Genomic DNA, 20,352 nt, shown 5'->3' on the forward strand with positions numbered 1-20,352 from the left:
CTTGAGCGCTCTAGAGCAGGTTTTCATTCAGTATCTCTCTCTACTTTGCTCCGTTCATCTTTCCCTCGATCCTGACTAGTCTCCCAGTCCCTGCCGCTGAAAAACATCCCACAGCATGATGCTGCCACCACCATGCTTCACCTTGGGGATGGTGCCTGGTTTTCTCCAGATGTGACGCTTGTCATTCAGGCCAAAGAGTTCAATCTTGGTTATATCAGATCAGAGAATCTGGTTTCTCATGGTCAGAGTCGTTTAGATGCCTTTTTACTGAGTGGCTTCCGTCTGGCCACTCTACCATAAAGGCCTGAATGGTGTAGTGCTGCCGAGATAGTTGTCCTTCTGGAAGGTTCTCCCATCTCCACAGAGAAACTCTGGAGCTCTGTCAAAGTGACCATCGGGTTCTTTGTCATCTCCCTGACCAAGGCCCTTCTCCCCCGATTGCTCAGTTTGGCCGGGCGGCCAGCTCTAGGAAGAGTCTTGGTGGCTCCATCATTTTAAGAATGATGGAGGCCACTGTGTTCTTGGGGCCCTTCAATGCTGCAGAAATGTTTTGGTACCCTTACCCAGATCTGTGCCTCGATACAATCCTGTCTCAGACCTCTAAAGACAATTACTTCAACCTCATGGCTTGGTTTTTGCTCTGACATGCACTGTCCGATCAATTTAATTTACCACAGGTGGACTCCAAGTTGTGGAAACATCTCAAGGATGATCTATGGAAACAGGATGACCTGAACTAAATTTTGAGTCGCATAGCAAAGGGTCTGAATACTTATGTAAATAAGGTATTGATGTTTATTTTAATTTTTTTGCGAACATTTCTAAAAACCTATTTTCTCTTTGTCATTATGGAGTATTGTGTGTAGATTGAGGATATTTATTTCATCGATTTTAGAATAAGGCTGTAACGTAACAAAATTTTTAAAAAGTTAAGGGGTCTGAATACTTTTCGAATGCATTGTACACACCAACTTTTATGTATTCCCTCTTTCTAACTCTTTCTCATAAGATTCCTATGATTTTCTTTGTTCTCTCAGCCAATGGCCAAAGACTTGGGTTCATCTCCATGCCTTTGTCTGTCAAAGCCTCTAACACAACCAACTGTGTTACCTAGGCCTCCTGTGCTGAGCTAATGCTATTCTAGCCATGTGGAACTGATGGACTGAATATGAATTTGGCCCAGGCTTTAATTTCCAAGTACCCCATTCGAAGTAGGAGAGAAACTAGCAATGGGGAGCTTACAGAGAACTCTGCATTAATAGGATTTTTTTGTTCACACCTAGGAGTCCTAGCCAACTGTCATCATAAATGGGCGCTATGGTGGGATGTGTGGTGCTGCTGTGTAGACAGGTAGACTGGATTTGTGTTGGTTGCCTGAGCAACCCACAGACGCACCATCCTCCTATTACAGGCCCAGCAGTGGCTGTTATAAATCAACCCCAGCCCACAGGCTATTCATGGAGCCCACAGCATTGTTTTTGACATGATAATCCACCCGTGTCTGATTCAAGAACCAGATCCCTGGAAATTGTGGAGGAAATAGCTTTTGGATGATGAATCTGAGAGGGAGCCCTTGGTCGTTAAACATGATCATAAAGGATTGAAGTACGTGTGTGTGTGTGTGTGTTGGTCAGCAGGTAGTGCGCTCTCCTGTCCTCGAGGTTGGGCAATGGGGTGAAGGCAAGGGGAGCTCTGATATTTCCACCAGATTTAGCTCCTGCTAAGTGCTTGCAAACTGCCCACATTAAACCAGAGGGATGAATTACAACATGTAAAAAAAACATTGTGATACTGTTGATACATCTATACTGTTGACTACCCGATAACAAGTTGCAAGTCTGTTTTTATCCAATGCATGGGGGGACTGCTTACTATTCTTTGTGTCAAGTTATTTGCTTCTACACCTGCATTGCTTGCTGTTTGGGGTTTTAGGCTGGGTTTCTGTACAGCACTTCGAGATATTAGCTGATGTACGAAGGGCTATATAAAATAAACTTGATTTGATTTATTTATCTGCTGCTACTTTGCTCTTCTAGTGATATTCTGGAACGTTTAGCTAATTTTGAATGGGACAACTTCTCTTGCGAGTACTATTGATTTCTCCCTTAATCTCCATTGAAGTTATCCAACAGTCGAACAGTGATAAGGACTAGTGCTATATAAACTCCTGGGAAATGGTGAAGCGAGCGGTTCTTTTCACCTTGTCATGTGACCCATACACTGTCTGGGAATGAAGGCTTAGTTGTGATTGGCTTATGAGAGTTTTACAACTTGATGTAAGAGTATTACATTGCAGCCAACTTACATTTACATTTAAGTCATTTAGCAGACGCTCTTATCCAGAGCGACTTACAAATTGGTGCATTCACCTTATGATATCCAGTGGAACAACCACTTTACAATAGTGCATCTAACTCTTTTAAGGGGGGGGGGGGTTAGAAGGATTACTTTATCCTATCCTAGGTATTCCTTAAAGAGGTGGGGTTTCAGGTGTCTCCGGAAGGTGGTGATTGACTCCGCTGACCTGGCGTCGTGAGGGAGTTTGTTCCACCATTGGGGTGCCAGAGCAGCGAACAGTTTTGACTGGGCTGAGCGGGAACTGTACTTCCTCAGAGGTAGGGAGGCGAGCAGGCCAGAGGTGGATGAACGCAGTGCCCTTGTTTGGGTGTAGGGCCTGATCAGAGCCTGAAGGTACGGAGGTGCCGTTCCCCTCACAGCTCCGTAGGCAAGCACCATGGTCTTGTAGCGGATGCGAGCTTCAACTGGAAGCCAGTGGAGAGAGCGGAGGAGCGGGGTGACGTGAGAGAACTTGGGAAAGTTGAACACCAGACGGGCTGCGGCGTTCTGGATGAGTTGTAGGGGTTTAATGGCACAGGCAGGGAGCCCAGCCAACAGCGAGTTGCAGTAATCCAGACGGGAGATGACAAGTGCCTGGATTAGGACCTGCGCCGCTTCCTGCGTGAGGCAGGGTCGTACTCTGCGAATGTTGTAGAGCATGAACCTACAGGAACGGGTCACCGCCTTGATGTTGGTTGAGAACGACAGGGTGTTGTCCAGGATCACGCCAAGGTTCTTAGCACTCTGGGAGGAGGACACAATGGAGTTGTCAACCGTGATGGCGAGATCATGGAACGGGCAGTCCTTCCCCGGGAGGAAGAGCAGCTCCGTCTTGCCGAGGTTCAGCTTGAGGTGGTGATCCGTCATCCACACTGATATGTCTGCCAGACATGCAGAGATGCGATTCACCACCTGGTTATCAGAGGGGGGAAAGGAGAAGATTAATTGTGTGTCGTCTGCATAGCAATGATAGGAGAGACCATGTGAGGATATGACAGAGCCAAGTGACTTGGTGTATAGCGAGAATAGGAGAGGGCCTAGAACAGAGCCCTGGGGGACACCAGTGGTGAGAGCACGTGGTGCGGAGACAGATTCTCGCCACGCCACCTGGTAGGAGCGACCTGTCAGGTAGGACGCAATCCAAGCGTGGGCCGCGCCGGAGATGCCCAGCTCGGAGAGGGTGGAGAGGAGGATCTGATGGTTCACAGTATCAAAGGCAGCCGATAGGTCTAGAAGGATGAGAGCAGAGGAGAGAGAGTTAGCTTTAGCAGTGCGGAGCGCCTCCGTGACACAGAGAAGAGCAGTCTCAGTTGAATGACTAGTCTTGAAACCTGACTGATTTGGATCAAGAAGGTCATTCTGAGAGAGATAGCAGGAGAGCTGGCCAAGGACGGCACGTTCAAGAGTTTTGGAGAGAAAAGAAAGAAGGGATACTGGTCTGTAGTTGTTGACATCGGAGGGATCGAGTGTTTTTTTTCAATTTCATGCTTGAAACTCGCTGAAATTGGTTCCTATCCTCTAGTTTAAGCAGTACTGCAAAAAAATTCACTAACAGAGTGCATTAAACACGATTTAGAGCTTGTTTAAGGAAAAGTGTTTTTTTTCAATTTCATGCTTGAAACTCGCTGAAATTGGTTCCTATCCTCTAGTTTAAGCAGTACTGCAAAAAAATTCACTAACAGAGTGCATTAAACACGATTTAGAGCTTGTTTAAGGAAAAGTGTTTTTTTTCAATTTCATGCTTGAAACTCGCTGAAATTGGTTCCTATCCTCTAGTTTAAGCAGTACTGCAAAAAAATTCACTAACAGAGTGCATTAAACACGATTTAGAGCTTGTTTAAGGAAAAGTGTTTTTTTTCAACTTCCACTGCAATAGTGGTACTTAGAGTCAGTTTTTTATTTTGAGTGTCATTGGCTCAGGACAATGTGGGATTTTGTGTTGTGGCTCTGAGTTGGTCAGACAGGGGGACAGACTTCGGTCCAGAGGGGCACGCCAGCCAGCTGGCACTGTTTGATGACACGTTCAACGGAGTGAGGCAGAATGAACTGGAGCTTGGTACCTCCAATTGGATTCCTTCTTCAACCATGTGACACACAGTCTCAGTAATTCCATTGGCTGTGTTGTTCTTATTAGTTTGTGCTGGATTTCAACGATTAGCCTGTCACAGGGGCCAAGAGATTGAAATCCTATCCACATGTAGACCTTTCACTTGGACCGACCTGTCCTCAAATGCCATTCAATTCCAGAGACAAAGGGGACAATATTTATGTTAGAGTCCAATGCAACAATTGCAGAACTGTAAGTTTATGCTCTATTTTTACTTACCATTGCCTTTAAAAATGTAATGGCATAGTAGCTACAGCTATAAATACTATGGGGGAACTTAATAATGACAGCTTTTAATGTGCTGCTGGGCTCCTAATCAGAGCTTCAGATAACCTAACCCAATCAAAGTCGCCATGCCTTCCGCTACTAACTTGTTCCTTGCGTGTCAGATTATTCAGTCAGTCCTTCCGCTGATCAAGTTTTCCAATGAAACACACTATTGAGAGATAATTAGCTCGTCAAATCCAGTTTGTAGGGTTGGGCGGTATAGGCGAATATATTGATAAGTCACCTTGTCCCAAAGAGATTTACATGGTTATCAAAACGTCACACCAGGGTAAGCCTACACGAAACACAGCCCTTATTTTAAGTGTTTCTAAAATCCCCTATGGGAAAAATGAATGGTGGAAAAAGGATTGGAACCGTTTCCCTGTTTGACCTCTAGGTTTTATGGGTATTATGACTCATACTGTGGTACTCTATGGAGACGCACTTTCTATGAATTCTTATTTCTATGCTGGTTTCCTCTGGACAAACAAAAAACGGATGTCCTTGTTTTTGAAAGAAAATTTTAAAAAAAATTGTCAATTTAAAATAACATCAAATTGATCAACATTAATGTTGTAAATGACTACTGTAGCTGGAAACGGCTTTTTAACTTTAAAAAAAATGGAATATCTACATAGGCGTACAGAGGCCCATTATCAGCAACCATCACTCCTGTGTTCCAATGGCACGTTGTGTTAGCTAATCCAAGGTTTTTAATTTTAAAAGGCTAGTGATGGTTGCTGATAATGTGCCTATGTAGATATTCCATAAAAAATCTGCCGTTTCCAGCTACAATAGTCATTTACAACATTAACGATGTCTACACTGTATTTCTGATCAATTTGATGTTATTTTAATGGACAAAAAAGTTGCTTTTCTTTCAAAAACAAGGACATTTCTAAGTGACCCCAAACTTTTGACCGGTAGTGTGTGTGTGTGTGTGTGTGTGTGTGTGTGTGTGTGTGTGTGTGTGTGTGTGTGTGTGTGTGTGTGTGTGTGTGTGTGTGTGTGTGTGTGTGTGTGTGTGTGTGTGTGTGTGTGTGTGTGTGTGTGTGTATATATATATATATATATATATATATATATATATATTACAAATCCATACTTGGAGTCAAGTATTGATATATCGTCCAGAAATTATATTGCGATATGTAACTGTATCGATTCAGCGTGGAACAATGAGCTGCATTCAATACTCCTAACCCATGGCACTGTGCATTCCCATGACCATGATGATGACTCCACTATCTAAATTGGACACGCACATTTCCATCTAAAAAGGCTTACGTAGTCTATTCCTTTATGGCATCCACTACACATCATGCCTATGCTTATGAGACACATTGTGAGATAAACCTGTTGTTTGGGCTGCTGGGATGCTTGGAGTTCTGCACAGACATCTGTGTGTACAGTGAACTCTGGCTATTTGTTTTAGAGGGTCTCAGAAAGCCTGCTGTGTTTCAGAAAGGCGTCACAGAAGTATCTGTCTGTGTGTAGATGTCTTCCATCAGAGTGGTAGAATAGTTGCTATGGGATGTGTGGGGCCAGTGAGCATATTGTGATAGGAAGGACTAATGGCAGACTTTTGTATGTTCTTTTTAGACCATTTCTTAACCAAGGCTTCCTCCCATGTATAAAATGAAATGTTCAGCTGCCAGTCTATCCTTTCAGTAAATCAACTCTTGGATTTAGGCTACTCCTGCGCTACTCTAAGTAAGTGTAAATAAATAAAAAAAAGCTGAAGAAAATAGTGCTGATATAGTAGACTCTGTGTCTGGTTTGGATGATACATTTTGACTTGTGCATATTTGGCTAGAATGTTTTGATTTGTTGAGAGGACACATTATCGTGCTTAATAACATTTTGAAGGTTGTCTTGTGGCTTTATTTGTTACTATGGAATGCTGAAACTGGATAGGCTAGACTTTGGTTTGGTTTAATGGTAGGAGTTATAACCGCTCGTATTCCTATTGTTGCTTACACATGCTGCATCTTTTTTTAAATTTAACAAACTATTTTCCTGGTAAACAAGAACTTGGTTTGTATCTTTCGGTTACAAATGTAGTAGGTAGGAATTGTTGTATGTCTGAAATGTAATGTTGGTTACATGCTCATCTGTATATTTGGTCAGAATAAGAAAGTAGCCTAATTAGGGCTGTGACGTTACCAGTATCGCAATATTTTTTTCCCACAGCAAAAAAATGTAAACACGAAGCGGCCCAAACTCTTCGGTCCTTTCAAAACCTGCTGTATGTAAAATATTGTGAGATATACAGTACCAGTCAAAAGTTTGGACACAGCTACTCATTCAAGGGTTTTTCTTTATTTTTACTATTTTCTACATTGTAGAATAATAGTGAAGACATCAAAACTATGAAATAACACATATGGAATCATGTAGTAATCAAATAAATGTTAAACAAAATATATTTGAGATTCTTCAAAGTAGCCTCCCTTTGTCTTGATGACATCTTTGCACACTCTTGACATTCTCTCAACCAGCTTCACCTGGAATGCTTCTCCAACAGTCTTGAAGGAGTTCCCACATATGCTGAGCACTTGTTGGCTGCTTTTCCTTCACTCTGCGGTCCAACTCATCCCAAACCATCTCAATTGGGTTGAGGTCGGGTGATTGTGGAGACCAGGTCATCTGATGCAGTACTCATCACTCTCCTTGGTCAAATAGCCCTTACACTGCCTGGAGGTGTGTTGGGTCATTGTCCTGTTGAAAAAGAAATGATAGTCCCACTATGCGCAAACCAGATCAGATTGCGTATCGCTGCAGAATGCTGAGATCATCCGTTCACCTACTCTGCGTCTCATAAAGACACGGAGGTTGGAACCAGAAATCGCACATTTCCACCGGTCTAATGTCCATTGCTTGTTTTTTTTGGCCCAAGCAAGTCTCTTCTTGTTGCTGTCCTTTAGTAGTGGTTTCTTTGCAGCAATTCGACCATGAAGGCCTGATTCCCGCAGTCTCCTCTGAACAGTTGATGTTGATGTGTCTGTTTTTGAATTTATTTTTATTTAACCTTTATTTAACTAGGCAAGTCAGTTAAGAACAAATGTGTGTATGTGATAAAACGCACATCACGACATAAAGAGAGACCTAAGACAACAACATAGCAAGACAACAACATAGCAAGGCAGCAACACACGACAGCACAGCATGGTAGCAACACAACATGGCAGCAGCACAAAACATGGTACAAACATTATTGGTCACAGACAACAGCACAAAGGGCAAGAAGATAGAGCCAACAATACATCACGCAAAGCAGCCACAACTGTTACATAAACTATGTGAAGCATTCATTTGGGCTGCAATTTATGAGGCTGGTAACTGTAATGAACTTATCCTCTGCAGCATAGGTAACTCTCTCTTCCTTTCCTGTGGCGGTCCTCATGAGAGCCAGTTTTATCATAGCGCTTGATGGGTTTTGCGACTGCACTTGAAGAAACATTAAAAGTTCTTGACATTTTCTGGATTGACTGACATTCATGTCTTAAAGTAATGATGGACTGTCGTTTCTCTTTGCTTATTTGAGCTGTTCTTGCCATAATATGGACTTAGCCCTATTTGGTAAAAAAACATCTTCTGTATACTACCCCTTCCTTGTCACAACACAACTGATTGGCTCAAACGCATTAAGAAGGAAAGAAATTCCACAAATGAACTTAACAAGGCACACCTGTTAATTGAAATGCATTCCAGGTGACTACCTCATGAAGCTGGTTGAGGGGATGCCAAGAGTGTGCAAAGCTGTCATCAAGACAAAGGGTGGCTCCCTTTGAAGAATCTCAAATATAAAATATATTTTGATTTAACACTTTTTTGGTTACTACATAATTCCATATGTGTTATTTCATAGTTGTGATGTCTTCACTATTATTCTACAACCCTACCTTAGACAGGTAAGCTAGCTAGACAGGACATTGTTTTGTTACTGGCAGGATGGTGAACTTGTGGACTGAATTTCAGTTGGAGATGTAATGTACAATGTTGGATAATATCACAATGTGGCGTTTTGTTAATCTTTTTGGGATAATTGGCAAAAAACTGCATGTCGAATTCATTCTCCTGAACTTTCTCTTGTATATTGTTACTTTATGAAGACTAGCCTGATTTATTTATGAAAATGTCTGTTTTCAGAACCCGTGACACATTTTGACTTAAGAGCTGGTTCCTGCAGTACTTCAGGACAATGACGGCCATCAATGCTCCACAGGACAAGTGAGTGCAGTGACTTTGCATTTTCTGCTTCTGCCTGCAATCATTTAATGCTATATGGATATATTTGATGGATACAATTGGTAAAGGCTACATATTAACATTTCTGGTGTGTGAATGTGTATTTGTCAGGTATAATGCGGTGTGGATAATTTTCTTCATCCTTGGCTTGGGAACCCTCCTGCCATGGAACTTCTTCATGACTGCAACCATGGTAACTGTTCTGCATTCTTCACAACTGCTTGATTATAATAACCATGAGAAATCAGACTTACACGGAACCCAAACCGGCTGCGCGCATGCGACATCATGCATACATTTATTTTGTCCCGCTACAACAAACGCGATCACAACACGCAGGTTAGTTAGCTAGTTAGCTTGCACTTGCTAGCTAATTTGTACTAATTTGTCCTGGGATATAAACATTAGGTTGTTATTTTACCTGAAATGCACAAGGTCCTCCATTCCGACAATTAATCCACTCATAAAACGGTCAACCGAATCCTTTCTAGTCATCTGTCCTCCTTCCAGGCTTTTTCATCTTTGAACTTATATGGTGATTGGCATCTAAACTTTCATAGTATTACCACAACAACCGGCAACACAATTCGTATTTCAATCACCCACGTGGGTATAACCAAGATGGCACGTGGGTACCTGCTTCTATAAACCAATGAGGAGATGGGAGAGGCAGGACTTGCAGCGCGATCTGCGTCAGAAATAGGAATGACTTCTATTTTAGCCCTTGGCAACGCAGACGCTCGTTGACGCACGTGAAATAATTGAATAACATAGATTCATACATTTATTTTTGCAACAGTTGCAGCAGTGTGGTCAGCCTATAAGAGCTGAAGTAGTAGAACAATAATATGGGCACACACTCATTTCCTATGTCTCTAAGTGGTAGTACAACTGGTCTTTGAAAATGCGACGACTCTAACAAAAGGGTAATTTTAATGCTTCTGGAGCTGCCTCGAGGGAGGATGTTTCATTGAGACCACTTTTGTCAACAGTTAGAAGCCACCTGGTTTATCAAACTTTTGGCCAGGTGTGTTGCCATGCCAATATATCCCCGCCCTCGGCAGCAGGCTAGCATTATGAAAACATTAGAGATGTAACGATTCACTGATACACATCCAAATACGCACCCCAAACTGAAACAAATGCAGCATGCATCGGTCAGAAAGTCAACTCAAATGTTACGAATCGCCAAATCACTAATTATTTTTGCTCATATTACTTTCTTTCTACTTTCCGAGACACTCTCTCCATAGTATTTCACTGACTCGTTTCACACTAAATCATATCGTTCCTGTATTGCATCAGAGCCCATATAGTTTCAAGTTTCGTATCTAGATACATATTGAATTGTCTTGAAAGGGAAAGATGCACATCCCGAGAAATCATTGACTCTCGTAAGCTTTGGTCATGAACCCCAAGTCTTTCGCTCCTCCACCCTGCTGCTTCCCTTTAGTACTTCACCAGCCGACTGAAGGACGCGGCCGTCGAAGGCTCAGTGAATCTGACGGCCAACGCCACGGTAGTGGAGGCAGACACGAGGAACATCCTGGAGTCCAAGTTCAACAATGTGATGACCCTGTGTGCCATGGTGCCCCTGCTCATCTTCACCTGCCTTAACTCCTTCATCCACCAGAGGTATAGTTAGAACTAATGGTAACTTTTCTACTGCAGGAATTGGTATTAAGGTTGCCCTATTCCCTGGGGCAATTGAACTGAGCAGTTTTTTATTTTACCTTTTATTTAACTAGGCAAGTCAGTTAAGAACAAATTCTTATTTTCAATGACGGCCTAGGAACAGTGGGTTAACTGCCTTGTTCAGGGGCAGAACGACAGACCTCGTCAGCTCAGGGATTCGAACTTGCAACCTTTTGGTTACTAGTCCAATGCTCCAACCACTAGGCTACCCTGCCGCCAGTTGCACAAGTTGAGCCTGCTCTGAGGTTGCACCGTTACTCCCAATTGTTAAATCAAATTTATTTATAAAGCCCTTTTTACATCAGCAGATGTCACATAGTGCTATGCAGAGACCCAGCCTAAACCCCCAAACAGCAAGCAATACAGATGTAGAAGCACGGTGGCTAGGAGAAACTTCCTATATAGAGACAGGAACCTAGGAAGAAACCTAGAGAGGAACCAGGCTCTGAGGGGTGGCCAGTCCTCCTCTGGCTGTGCCGGGTGGAGATTATAAGAGTACATGGCCATTTAAAGCCAGATTGTTCTTCAAGGTGGTTTAAGTGGAAGATGGACAATTTATTGGCGGGCGGGCAAGTTGAGCCTGCTCTGAGAATGTATTTTACTGATAACAACCAAAATACAAAGAATTCCAGTAGTGATCTTCCTGGTTCCTCCCCTATGTGTAGGTGAAAGGCAGGCCATACACTTCTGCATGTAAATAGCTGATTAGCATAACCAATTAGCATTTTGGGGAAGGTGATGATCATCTTTGGGAAGACAAAAAATATTCCTGACTTGTCTGATGGTGAAGCACTTTTCAGACTTGAATGTCGATCCCTTTACTGTGACCTCGAGGAGACCCTGGACTCAAACTCCAAACCACACCTCATTCCTCTTAAAAGCACCTTGAATTGATACCTCACTCTTATCCTCAAACATTGCCTGTTCACATGCCCCCCTAACCTCGCTCCATACATGTTCCTCAGTTTCCCCTAAGCTACCCTGAATGGTACCTTTCATGTAAACCTAAGTTATCTCTGCCTACCTAAACCTCACTCTGTGAACCCCATCAGTTGTTTCCATAGGACATTGGTATGTGGACTTTAATTATAGTTGGATATAGAGAGATCCAGCAAGGGCTCGTCTATCAATGACCCCCACTCCTGTCTAAACAGTCCTATGAATATCTCCTTCTGTTTTTCTCCCCTTTTCCCCTCACCTGTCCCCCAGGATCCCTCAGAATTGCCGTATCGCCGGCTCCCTGTCTGTGATCCTGTTGGTGTTCCTGTTGACGGCGGTGCTGGTCAAAGTGGACATGAGCCCTCTCCCCTTCTTCTGTCTCACCATGATCAAAATTATCTGCATCAATTGTAAGTGGACCCCACCCAAACTACTAGACTCCTACCTAACATACCAAGCTCACACAGTTCAACTCACTCACCTTCACACCATCTGCTATGGAGTTGTCTTGTTTAAAGTGGGATGTTAAACAGCAGGGATACGCTCTCCTGTTGGTTTGATCCTGGCCCCCTGATGCCTGATGAGGACCAGCTTCTCTGACGGTCCAGGTTCCACTAGAGGGGAGGAGAGGGTGACCCAGTTGGAACACTTTGATGTTGACATCCACACTCTCCCTGTAAAGACTTCCTGTCTGTCTATACTAGGAAGACTGGTGAATTAAATCATGTTTATTATGTGAAACAACCCCTGTGGTGATCTCATTGGTTTTGCTTTATTTTTCTTGTGTTGCTGATATAAACCTCTTGCCCTCTCCTTTGCTTTTACATGTATTACTCCCTCCTATATCCAACATCTGCAATGACTCATTCCCTCTCTACTTTGACTTAATTACATTTTTTCTCTCCCCAGCGTTTGGGGCAGTGCTGCAGGGCAGTTTGTTTGGCCTGGCTGGGATGCTGCCGGCCTCCTACACTGCACCTATCATGAGTGGACAGGGCCTCGCCGGGACCTTCGCTGCCTTCTCTATGATCTGTGCCCTGGCCAGTACGTCTGACACACACTCAAAACACACACATCACTGCTCTCAACACTTTCCATACCACTCCCACTCCCACCAGGTCCATAACTCATATCCCAGGATGAGAATAGTAAGCACTTCCAGGTCATAACCCTGTATTCTCTCTGTGTGTGTTTAGGTGGCTCGGCCCTACAGGACAGTGCCTTTGGCTACTTCATCACAGCGTGCGTGGTCGTCTTCCTGGCCATCCTGTCCTACTTCGCTCTGCCCAGAATGGTGAGACCTCAACTAACACTATTGACCCCTACTAGTGTGTTCTGCCTAATGGAATGCTCTGACCTCAAAATGCTAGTTCACTCTGTCAGACAAGTTGTCATTGGCTCAACAATGTTATCTGAGGGAAGCATTTAGTAGTGTGTAGCATTGTATAGCCTCCCTGGTCTGTATCCATAATGTGTCCTTACATGCAGCTATATAGAGAGATGCAGTAACCTGATAATAGTATGTTGGGGTGTTAACCCCCATGTCCTGGCTAAATTCCCAATCTGGCCCTCATACCGTCATGGACACCTGATCCCCAGCTTCCACTTGGCTTCATTCATCCCCTCTCCTCCCCCCTGTAACTCATCCCCAGGTCGTGGCTGTAAAAGCGAATAGTTCTCAGTCAACTTAGCTGGTAAAGTAAGGGTAAGTAAAACATGTAGGTTGGCAAAGGTGCTGATTTTTGTTAATTTCTCTCCCAACCTCGCAGGAGTTTTTCCAGTACTACCTGGAAAGTAATGGATCCAGGCCAGCCGGCGGAGATGAAGAGAACAAGATGGACCTTTTGAAAAAAGGTGCAGATGGAATGTAACGTTGAGAAATGTTTCTCATTTGCTGTCTAGTAGTGTACTCTGACTCTGCCCAGGGCTCACTGGGTTTATACTACAATACATCATTTGCTTGTTTATCTATGCTCTTTGATCTAATTCTCAGTGCTTTTCTTCCAAGTTGTGCATTTCTCTTGCATCTCTATCTGTGTAAAGCTAACAGCAAAAGGGGATGTTGTGTGACAGACAGCCCAGCACAGAAGAGGCCGGTGGTCAGTCTGACAGAGGAGGAAACCAGGTCCACCATATCTGTGTTTGCCATCTTTAAACGGGTAAGGTAGCGGCACAAAGATGATATAAACAAAGTAGTCCTCCCAAGTGAGGGAATTGGTGGTGGGGCCTAAAACCCCCTACCGATGTCCTGATGTTGTGGTCTCCTGTAGATCTGGGTAATGGCCCTTTCTGTGTGCTTCGTGTTCACCATCACCATCGGAACATTCCCTGCAGTCACAGTTGACGTCAGGTCCACTGTGGCCGATGGGGGAGCCTGGGGTGAGTGTCTTAAGGGAAAGTCTTTATTGACTGTGTTTTGCTGTATTAATGGCTTGTGAAAAGCCAGAGACTAGCATACTGGCTCATAGCAATAATCCTCTCAAAACTGGCAAGAACAATGCCGAACATCTGCCTTTGCGATTTTGCTGTAATGGGTTCCAGTATTGATTTAAGAGCCTGTGAGAACTATAGTCTTATTCGCCATGCGGCTGCTGCTGTTCCTTTGTCTCCACAGATAAATACTTCATCCCTGTGTCGTGTTTCCTGCTCTTCAACGTGATGGACTGGGCAGGCAGAAGTCTGACGGCCGTGTGTATGTGGGTGAGTCTGAAGCCCTGAGCACTTTGCACTAACACTGGCTCAAACCGACAAAGGTTTGTTGGTGTAGATTCCCACCTAACATCTGTGCTCCCCTGAAATGGTTTCCCCTGGCCTGAGCAATTGTTCCCCTTGGCCGACTTCTTTGCCGTTTCACTGGATGTGGAGTTGATCAGAATGTCTTGGCGTCTCATCACTCTGAAAGGGGAGACAATTAGACTGACGACTCCCATGACAACAGTATCATACATGATGACACAACAAATTAATTTCTGGCTTTTGTTTAAAAATACCATCTCAAATGTGTTAAATCTAAATATTTAGCCCAAATCTGATCTGGATTACTGCCTGATGATGTCATAATGTCATGGGGTTGTAACCCTCTCCACAGTTGAAAACATATTGCCGAGACATCAATCGTTCTGAATTCTCTGGAAAATCTGGAGCAGAACACTTTGATGTGTAGGCCAGTGGTTTGTATTGGAAAAAAGCCCTTGTGTTTTTAGGACGAAGAGGTTGTGTGACTGCTGAAAGAAGTGTGTTTGGAGGGGTAGGTGAGGAGTGGCTCATGGTGACACTGAAGACCCCCTATTGATTTGGACTAGTTTCCTGTTGTAAATAGATCACATGACTGGGGCTGTAACAGCTCCCAGTTCTGGAGTGTGCGATTCACTGGCTGAGAAGTTGCCATAGAGATATACAAGTAACTGTCAAAATAAAGGAAACACTGACATAGTGTCTTAATAGGGCGTTGGGCCACCACGAGCCAGAACAGCTTCAATGCGCCTTGTTATAGGTTCTACAAGTGTCTGGAACTCTCTTCCACAATAAATTTCATAATTTGGTGGTGGTTGATGGTGGTGGAAAACGCTGTCTCAGGGGCCGCTCCAGATTTTCTCATAAGTGTCCAATTGGATTGCGATCTGGTGAGTGACACACACACACACACTTTAAATGCCCTATGCTTCTTTGAGACCCCTCTTTTGACATCACCGAGATCTCTTCTAGCCATGGTAGCCAAAATAATGGGGAACTGGGCATTTTTATACATAATGTTAATTGCTTAATTAACTCAGGAACCATACCTGTGTGGAAGCACCTGCTTTCAATATACATTAAACAAAAATATAAATGCAACATGTATAGTGTTGGTCCCACGTTTCATGAGCTGAAATAAAAGATCCCCAAAATTGTTCATGTTATTTTATGGACAGTCATGCTACGGACAACGAACACAATTGCATTTTATCGATGGCAATTTGAATGTACTGAAATACCCTGACGAGAACCTTATTTTTGGGGGGGGGGGTCTGTGATCAACAGATCTGTATCCCAGTCATGTGAAATCCATAGATTAGGGCCTAATGAATTTCCTCTCATGAACTGTAACTCAGTAAAATCTTTGAAATTGTTGTGTTTTATATTTTTGTTCAGCATACTTTGTATCCCTCATTTACTCAAGTGTTTCCTTTATTTTGGCACTTACCCGTAGATGGTGTTATATTTCATTCTGTGGGTTTCTATTTAATTCTACCTCAGCTCCCCCCCTTCCACCTCAACCCTATGATTACTGTATAATATAATGATGGGCTGAGTACACAGAGCACTGTTACCTTACAGTACATTCAGTTGGATAGAGGTTCATTCCTTAAATTCTGATTAAGTGTACATTTGCATTGCGATCCATTTCTATTAAAGGAAATTGCTTTAATTCACTACAAGTTGGCTACCCTCATAAAGTCCGCAGAAAACGTGGACGGAATCACAGAATCCCGACATTAAAATGAACAAAAACTTTTTTTATTTTATTGAACTCAGTAGGAAATCAAATAAATGTATTGAACTTATTTGAAAATGTATTAATTTGCCCAAGTTAATAATAAGATATTAACAAAATGCATCAGTAATTCGTATTTTCCTGCAACTTTCTGAACCGGCACAGGAATACCCGTCTGTGTGTGCGCGGTGCGGGCTTATGTCTACACTTTGTCGAGCCGTTAGTGATGGTGCTAATGATAACCTTTATTCTGGTAGAGATGGAAAGGCTTTCCCAAAAACCTGAATTAAATGTTAACTACACAGTAGCCTATGCCTGCCTGGCAGAGTATCATGATTATTTACGTCAATCAAGTAAGTGGCTTTGTTTTGCAAACTCTGCAATCACATGAGCGCTACAGAAACATTGCTAACCAAACAGTCTCTTGCTGGGGCAGGGTTGAGTTAAAGGGTAACTAAACCCCAAAATGACTTTCTTACATTTCTTCCAGACCTCAAAATTTGTCTCCTGATATGGTTGTGGACCTGGATTTTTTTTATTAAAGAAGTGTGATTTTGAGAGCAAGAAACTTGGAAAAACAAAATTGAATTTTGGGGTGGAAAACTAAACAACAACAATGTTTTAATTGATTTCCTAGGGCCTTACCAATTGAAATAATCAAATCCAATGCCATTAAGCTTGGCCAGGGGTGGTATAGTTTAATTATTTCACTGAGAAAATGTTTAGGTATCTCATTATACAGCACTGCATTTTATTAGCTTAGCTCCGTGGTGAAGCGTATAGTAGGCCCTATATTATGTAACTGATTTTATTTGCTAGTTGAGAAGATCAGATAATTTCTCTTGTTTTCTCTGAATTATGTTACTCATGGTTTCATTTGAAAGTCATTGCAGAATTTTGTGAGTTCACTGGCTCCTTGTCTAAGCTCTTTATTGGAATCTGTGTGGGTTAATATATGATATATAATGGTGGAGTGGATCTGTATTATAATGTTGACGTGTACTGAGAAGTCCTCTTTTGTCCCTTCAGCCCGGTAAGGACAGCATCATCCTGCCAGTCATGGTGGGTCTCCGTGTGGTCTTCGTGCCTCTCTTCATGCTGTGTAACGTCCAGCCCAGGAACTACCTGCCCGTGCCGTTCGCCCACGACGCCTGGTACATCCTCTTCATGATCTTCTTCTCCTTCAGCAATGGCTACCTGGCCAGCCTCTGCATGTGCTTCGGACCAAAGTAAGGCCATCGCCAGCGGCAAATACGGCATAGTTCTCAACCCCCTGGTTCCTCAAATTGAAAGCTGACAGTAATTGTAGTCAGTTCTCAAGCGGTACGCCATAGAAGGGAACCATAGCTTGCCGGTTCCTGCAAACACATGTTGAGAAACACTGTACTACCACAGGCTACTCACGACAAAGACATTGCACTGTTTCATCAAGGTGTGTACAGTCCTATTTTCTCCTCCTAGTCATGTTGTTTTGTCCCTCCTGTGTTTCCATACAGGAAAGTGGCACAACACGAAGCGGAGACAGCCGGCGCCATCATGGCCTTCTTCCTGTCTCTGGGTTTGGCTCTGGGAGCAGCCCTGTCCTTCGTCTTCAGAATCATTATCTAGACCCGAAACACCCCCTTCTAACCAACCTGCCTTGGAGGAGGTGATGAACTTTTCTCTGTTAATTGTTTTGTTATTCTCACACGGGAGCAACGCTAGAACACTCGGAAGCAGCCAGCCTCAGTCTGTGCTTCCCCTCCTGCCACTGACTGATGATACGCTTTCATTATGAAAGAATGCAAAGTTAATCTAGTTCAGCTGCCTATGTTACTGCTCTCATATCTTGTTCTAGTTGCCAATATCTATAATGTCTCTCTCATCCTCCAAGAACCATGGTGGAAAACAGGAGCTCTCCACTCAAGGGATTATTTCAGTTTATTGATCAAAATGCAGCTATGAGTCATAAATTGTATGAGCCATTTATATGGATTGTGAAACTACCCGACTTATGTCTTGGTGTGTGTTATCATTGAATTGTATGGGCATTCTAGTTTTAGAATGTTTTAAATCTCAATTTTACCAGCCTACGTCAGTGTGTAAATGCTCATTGTGGTATAGCCATGACATGTAAAGGTATTTGAATATCTTTACCACAGTGACATGTAGCTATTAATTACATGTGTTGTGCCAACGAACGGTGAGGGTAGGAGTTTGTAAACTCACCTCATTTGTTCTGCCAGTTTGTGCCATTTTTGGGAGTTTTATCATCAAAACATTTTGTACCAGATCTAGTTTTGAGTGCCATATTTTAAAACCGGATTGGCACAAGTTAAGTTCGCCTGGTTCGTATCAATCAGGTTGTTTTTATGAAAAAATAAAATAAAATGCAACGTGCCGAGGGCTTTAAAGTACGACTAAATATTTTGCTGTGCGAGCTTTTTAATTAGGGAGCACCATGGCAACAAACATCTGTGTGTGTGTTCATAATTGTAATAAGGCTTTGCTGTACCGTTGTTTCCCAAGCGCATAATCGTTAACGTCATGCTTGCACCATTACTACAGCGAAAACTGCTAGTTTCTAGCCCAAACAGTTCGAAAGATCTTTGACCCATATTACTGGTGGAAAGTTTTATCTTCCTGTAAAGGATTGGGGGGCTGCATTTTACATTCATAAACTGCTCTAAAACTCTTTGTGGGCCGTGTACCATTTGTTTTACATTTTGTTCAGTTATGGTTGTTACCTCATTAGCCAGCTAGCCAGCCAACAACCTGGTAACTTCACCAGTATAGCCAAACATTTGGGGGCATCGAAAGGATAGCTTTTTCAGGAGTTCAATGATCATAGCAAAGAATGAATGGCCGATCTCTTACACCTCATCACAAACTTGACGTTTCTAAAGAGACTGTGTACAATTTAATGTAATTCATCTCAATAGGAAAATGGTGCTTTTACATACTGTAGAAGCCTCTTTCCACAAATGACTTTTACATTTCAATGAACAGATGTATTTATAGGGTTACATACTGGGCACTAGGTAGCCTAGCTGTTTAGATCGTTCGGCCAAAACCAAAAGGTTGCTAGTTCGAGTCCCTGAGACTATAAGTGAAATCTGTCTGTGCCCTTAAAGGAGCAATTATGGTTAAGTGCCTTGCTTAAGTCACTCTGGATAAGAGCTTCTGCTAAATTAAAGGTCAATGTGCTTCAGACTTGGCAAGAATTCATATTGGCTAGATCTCAAATTATATATAGAAATGTTCTGGTGCGCCTAACTTTAAGTTGGGAGCACCAGTGCTACTGATGAATGTTATTTGTGAGCCCTGAATGTGCCTTTTTAAAGTTGCAATTGACTTATTTTTTATTACCCATTCTCCAATATGCATCCTATTAACAGCCATTTGCATCCCAACAGCACAATGTGTCTTCTCATCCTGATTTGGAATGAAATTGCAACAATTTTGACTTCTTTTTAAGCTTTGTTATATAAAACTGTCCAGTCTTCTGAATTTGTATACAAAATAACCTTGTAGAGCAGTTGTTGTATTTTGGGGCAGCCGAGTGGCACAGCACCTCAGTGTTAGGTGTCACTACAGACCGTGGTTCGATTCCAGGCTGTAACACAACCGGCTGTGATTGGGAGTCCCATAGGGCGGCGCACAATTGACCGTCATTGTAAATTTATTCTTAACCGACTTGCCTAGTTAAATAAAAATTAATACATTTTAAATGGCAGAATAGTTGTGGTCTGATAAGAGCTGACTTAGTCAGTTGCTGCTGCTGCAAAGGGCAATCTTAATCATCTCCGCTCCGTTAGAGGATGTGTGACAATCCTACCGTCAGCCTGGACAAGGACATCCCTTTTCAGGGTCTTGGGATAACACTCTCTGGCTACTCTTACTGCATACACACACCCGTTTCATACAAGATCGTGGTAGTTAAAGAACCATGCACTGAAACGGACACCGGCAATTAATGTATTGGGGGAGGGGTCTATCTCCACAGACAAACCCTAACTGGTTTATGATGCCATGTGTCCAGTAAGCTGGGAAGACAAACAGTTATGGTGGTTATCATTACAACAAATCTGACTTTGATAACTTAAGTCACACAATATCAAATTGAATGCAAGCTCGTTATTTCCTCACGCTTTGTGTTGAATACTGCGGGAGCAAGCCCTGATGATTTTGCCCTTGTTCCAATAAAGGAGTCTGAACAGTAGATTACCGATTTTAATCAATAAGGTCAATGTACTTGTTTATTGAAAAATAAATTACAGGAAGTGATTAAAAGACAATCTCG

At 42.8% G+C, this 20,352-nt stretch overlaps 1 protein-coding gene across 9 annotated transcripts in view; it reads left to right on the top strand.

The window, feature by feature from the left end:
• slc29a1a (solute carrier family 29 member 1a) overlaps positions 1 to 18,744 on the top strand; it is a 62,359-nt gene extending 43,615 nt beyond the window's left edge. For 5 of the 9 annotated variants that reach the window (XM_071380362.1, XM_071380364.1, XM_071380365.1 and 2 more), the window contains 12 exons: positions 8,864 to 8,944; positions 9,074 to 9,155; positions 10,416 to 10,597; positions 11,867 to 12,006; positions 12,506 to 12,640; positions 12,793 to 12,890; positions 13,366 to 13,450; positions 13,640 to 13,755; positions 13,867 to 13,975; positions 14,211 to 14,296; positions 17,100 to 17,299; positions 17,567 to 18,744. In XM_071380362.1, coding sequence (XP_071236463.1) covers positions 8,916 to 8,944; positions 9,074 to 9,155; positions 10,416 to 10,597; positions 11,867 to 12,006; positions 12,506 to 12,640; positions 12,793 to 12,890; positions 13,366 to 13,450; positions 13,640 to 13,755; positions 13,867 to 13,975; positions 14,211 to 14,296; positions 17,100 to 17,299; positions 17,567 to 17,678 — 1,374 coding nt within the window. In that variant the 5' untranslated portion in view covers positions 8,864 to 8,915 and the 3' untranslated portion in view covers positions 17,679 to 18,744. Of the gene's footprint in view, positions 1 to 4,613; positions 4,637 to 8,863; positions 8,945 to 9,073; positions 9,156 to 10,415; positions 10,598 to 11,866; positions 12,007 to 12,505; positions 12,641 to 12,792; positions 12,891 to 13,365; positions 13,451 to 13,639; positions 13,756 to 13,866; positions 13,976 to 14,210; positions 14,297 to 17,099; positions 17,300 to 17,566 lie in introns of those variants that run through there. The other 4 variants (XM_071380368.1, XM_071380370.1, XM_071380367.1 and 1 more) reach the window with 2 other exon arrangements.
• The last annotated feature ends 1,608 nt before the right edge of the window (positions 18,745 to 20,352 follow it).

This window comes from Salvelinus alpinus, chromosome 32 (assembly GCF_045679555.1).
Source record: "Salvelinus alpinus chromosome 32, SLU_Salpinus.1, whole genome shotgun sequence".
Classification (NCBI taxonomy): domain Eukaryota; kingdom Metazoa; phylum Chordata; class Actinopteri; order Salmoniformes; family Salmonidae; genus Salvelinus; species Salvelinus alpinus.